Consider the following 3,319-nt stretch of genomic DNA (forward strand, 5'->3'; position numbering starts at 1 on the left):
GTCCCATTTGTCGATATTTGTGATATCACAAATCCCGGAAAATATGCGTTGTAGTACAAACGAGTCGTTCGTTGTAGTTTTTGAAAAGTGATTTCTGTTAAATAAAATATCTCCTTTTGAAGTGCACTTTGAGCTTTGTAACTTTGCAGATCTTTTTCATGCTCAAACAGCATGAAAAAAACATTACAGACTAACTAAAGTTGAAAAAGTGAAAAAGCATAATAGGACCCCCTTTAAAGAGATAATTTATGGAAAATTTGCCATGCTAAGTGGAAGATTTCTGCCAAGATTTCACCTGGTAGAAAAACAAATACTATTAAAATGAATGTCATGATTCCCACTATGACCACTAAATGACAGCAGAGGATCATTTATTGTCTCCTTTACCATTTCCACTCTGCAATATAGTTCTTTTCACATGTTTTGCTAATGTATTTATATTTAGACATTATAAAATCACTATTATAACATTTTAAAAATCTCTTTTTTGTCAAAGTTCAGCATTGTTTTGTATTGAAGTATGAAGTAGCAACTCATTGAATCTACTTGAATCACACAGATGGCCTATTTTGAATTCAAAACGGCAATTTTCAGCGAAAGCTGGCTTGTTTGTATCCTTGTTTACAATCTTAGTTTCTCTCAAATGTAAATCAAACGCCCATTCACAAACAGGTGTTTTTTTTTTTGAGCAATAGAGATACTCAGAAATGATCTGATATTTGCCCTCTTAGGCAGTGGCAGTGCCAGGATGTTTTCATAGGGGTAGCCAGGAAGGGGGAAGCAACAAGTCTGGGGTGGCACAGAAATCTTCATTATTTCAATATAGAAATGGATTTGACTATAAAGTACTGGACCGTTTTAGTGCCTAAAACACAACTGAATACAATTAATTTGTGAATGACCAATTTTGTTTTATTTTAGTATTACCTAGGCTCCTGGTATTTTAATAAAAGGGCTCACTATAGCTTTATTGCTCAGTCAGCTTGGTTCTGGGTCTTAACACCCCCAAAATCTTGTTCTCCACCATTGCAGTGTATTTGAGTGTGTGTTTGTGTTTCTGTGTGTGTGTGTGCGTGAATGTGTGTGTGTGTGTGTTTGAGTGTGTGTGTGTGTGTGTGTGTGTTAACACCCCCAAAATCTTGTTCTCCACCATTGCATAGGCCCACTCATGGATGAGACATGCAGATAACTGTAGTCATTGCAGCAATTTTGTCATACCTAAACCGAGCTCTGTACAAAGGAATATAATGTAAGAATGTAAAATAAGTTGTTTTTTTCATGCATTTAAATATAGTTTCATTTTCTTTTCATTTTCGTACTTTAAAAATTAACGAAAAATTAGCGCATATTTTCTAGTACATTTAACTGCACTGTGCTGCCATTTGGCCTACTTGTGCATTAAATTATAAATAAAACAAATTACATAGCCTATCATCGGGCGCCCTATTGTGATCTCGAATTGCAGAATATTTCAGTAGGCTGCATGCATTTGAGACGTTCTTAAGTGTAATGCACATACATGCATGCACAGTTTTGCAGCTTTAATCGCCATTTTGGTAATTTCGTGACTTAACTGACGATGTACGCTCGCGGTTTATTTATGAAGTGAGCGTGCGCCTCATTTTCGCGTACAGTTGAAGAGCGTGCGCCGTGAGCACAGTAAAACAGCTGACAGGACAGGAAAGTTTGTTTTACTGACATATAACAATATGTCATCAGACCGCAGTTCCCTGTTGGTCTACTGAAGCTCATTTGGCACCTGTAGCCTACCTTTTCCGCGTTTGTTTGACTCGCGCCTGGTGCAGGGGGCAAGCTGAGGTGAGCATCTGAAAAGTCTCCCGTTTGTTGTGGTCGCAAAGAGATACGGCCGTTCCGCGTCTTAATCATTTTTTAATAAATAATTTTTGAACTCATTAAAATGCTAAAAAACGTTAAATAAAAATGTTGCATTAATTCTTTTTAATAACTAAGCTTTTGATTATTTATAACGTTTTATTAAAGAAGATTTTCACAGAATGATTTTGGCTCAATGGCGCCCCCCTATGTGTGGCGCCCCTATGCACTGCATATACTGCATACCCCGTTTTAGCGCCACTGACTGAAGGGCACAAGTAGCTAAATATGACATTTATTATAATGGGTTTATGTGAAGATTTTTTTAAGTTCACATAAATTAGAAGTTATTGCCACAGATCTCCGTCTTCAGCTGATCGTTGAGCTCCTGCTGTTCCTCCACGTCTCTCTGCAGCTTCTTCCTGCTGTTCTCCAGCCTCTCAATCTCCTCCTCGGCCTCGTCCAGCTGACGCTTCAGGGTTTTCAGACGCAGAGACAGCTGCAGACACGTGGGCCGAGTGTGAGGCGTGTGTGGACAATAGGAGTCGCTCCCGTCTGAGAGCAGATCTCTCTCTCATTTGTGTGGAAATGAAAACAGAACAGGATGATTGCTGACACATACACACACACACACACACACACACACTCTCTCTCACACTCACACACACTCTCACACACACACACACACTCACATCATATGACCCCTATAAGTTCGCTTAAATTAGAAGTTATTTTAAGTAGTCTAATAAATGTTAAAATTGATAGCTCTCAATTATACTGTAATGTTGAATGGTTAGTTAATGGTTAAATATTAGGGAGAAAAAAACTATTTCCTAGAGACATCAGTAGTATTAGTATCAGTGATACATACTGGCCTTCAATCATAAAAAAAGATGCCATTAAACAATTATTAAAAATATAATGTCTTTATGTTGTTTGTACATCAATTTGAAGATTGAATGTGAAATTGTTGCAATGTAAAAGTATTTATAAAAACTTTAATGTTAAGTGGGATTAATCGTGATTAAATTCAGAAACAATGTGAGATTAATTAGTTAATTTTTTAATCAATTGATAGTACTAATATCTATATATATTGTTTGCTACAATAAATAAACAATATACACTCACACACACTCTCACACGGCTGGTGCACTATCCTTGTGGGGACTCTCAATTGGCATAATGGTTTTTATCCTGTACAAACTGTATTTTCTATTCTATTTATCGCCCTATACCTAAATCTACCCCTCACAGCAAACTTTATGCATTTTTACAATATCAAAAAACTAATTCTGTATGATTTATAAGCTTGTGTACCCTCAATTTAGGTCCCCACCATCACACGAGTCCCCATGAGTCTGTGTGTGTTCAGGTTTAAAGGGGTCATATGATGCGATTTCAATTGTTTCTTTCTCTTTGGAGTGTTACAAGCTCTTGGTGCATAAAGAAGATCTGTAAAGTTGCAAAGACTAAAGTCTCAAAT

The 3,319-nt window shown here is 36.9% G+C and overlaps 2 protein-coding genes across 2 annotated transcripts in view; both read right to left on the reverse strand.

Annotated features, from left to right (window-relative positions):
• The window catches only part of LOC107687613 (aquaporin-9-like), a 26,260-nt gene extending 24,422 nt beyond the window's left edge, over nucleotides 1-1,838 (reverse strand). Inside the window, exon 1 of the mRNA XM_016485008.1 lies at nucleotides 1,771-1,838. Within this exon, the coding sequence (XP_016340494.1) occupies nucleotides 1,771-1,826 (56 nt within the window). The 5' untranslated portion in view covers nucleotides 1,827-1,838. The remainder of the gene's footprint in view (nucleotides 1-1,770) is intronic.
• Nucleotides 1,839-2,173: 335 nt separating this feature from the next.
• LOC107687617 (cingulin-like protein 1) overlaps nucleotides 2,174-3,319 on the reverse strand; it is a 19,335-nt gene continuing 18,189 nt past the window's right edge. The window contains exon 18 of the mRNA XM_016485012.1: nucleotides 2,174-2,332. Coding sequence (XP_016340498.1) covers nucleotides 2,174-2,332 — 159 coding nt within the window. The remainder of the gene's footprint in view (nucleotides 2,333-3,319) is intronic.

This window comes from Sinocyclocheilus anshuiensis, unplaced genomic scaffold, assembly GCF_001515605.1.
Source record: "Sinocyclocheilus anshuiensis isolate Anshui unplaced genomic scaffold, SAMN03320099.WGS_v1.1 scaffold1993, whole genome shotgun sequence".
Taxonomy (NCBI): Eukaryota; Metazoa; Chordata; class Actinopteri; order Cypriniformes; family Cyprinidae; genus Sinocyclocheilus; species Sinocyclocheilus anshuiensis.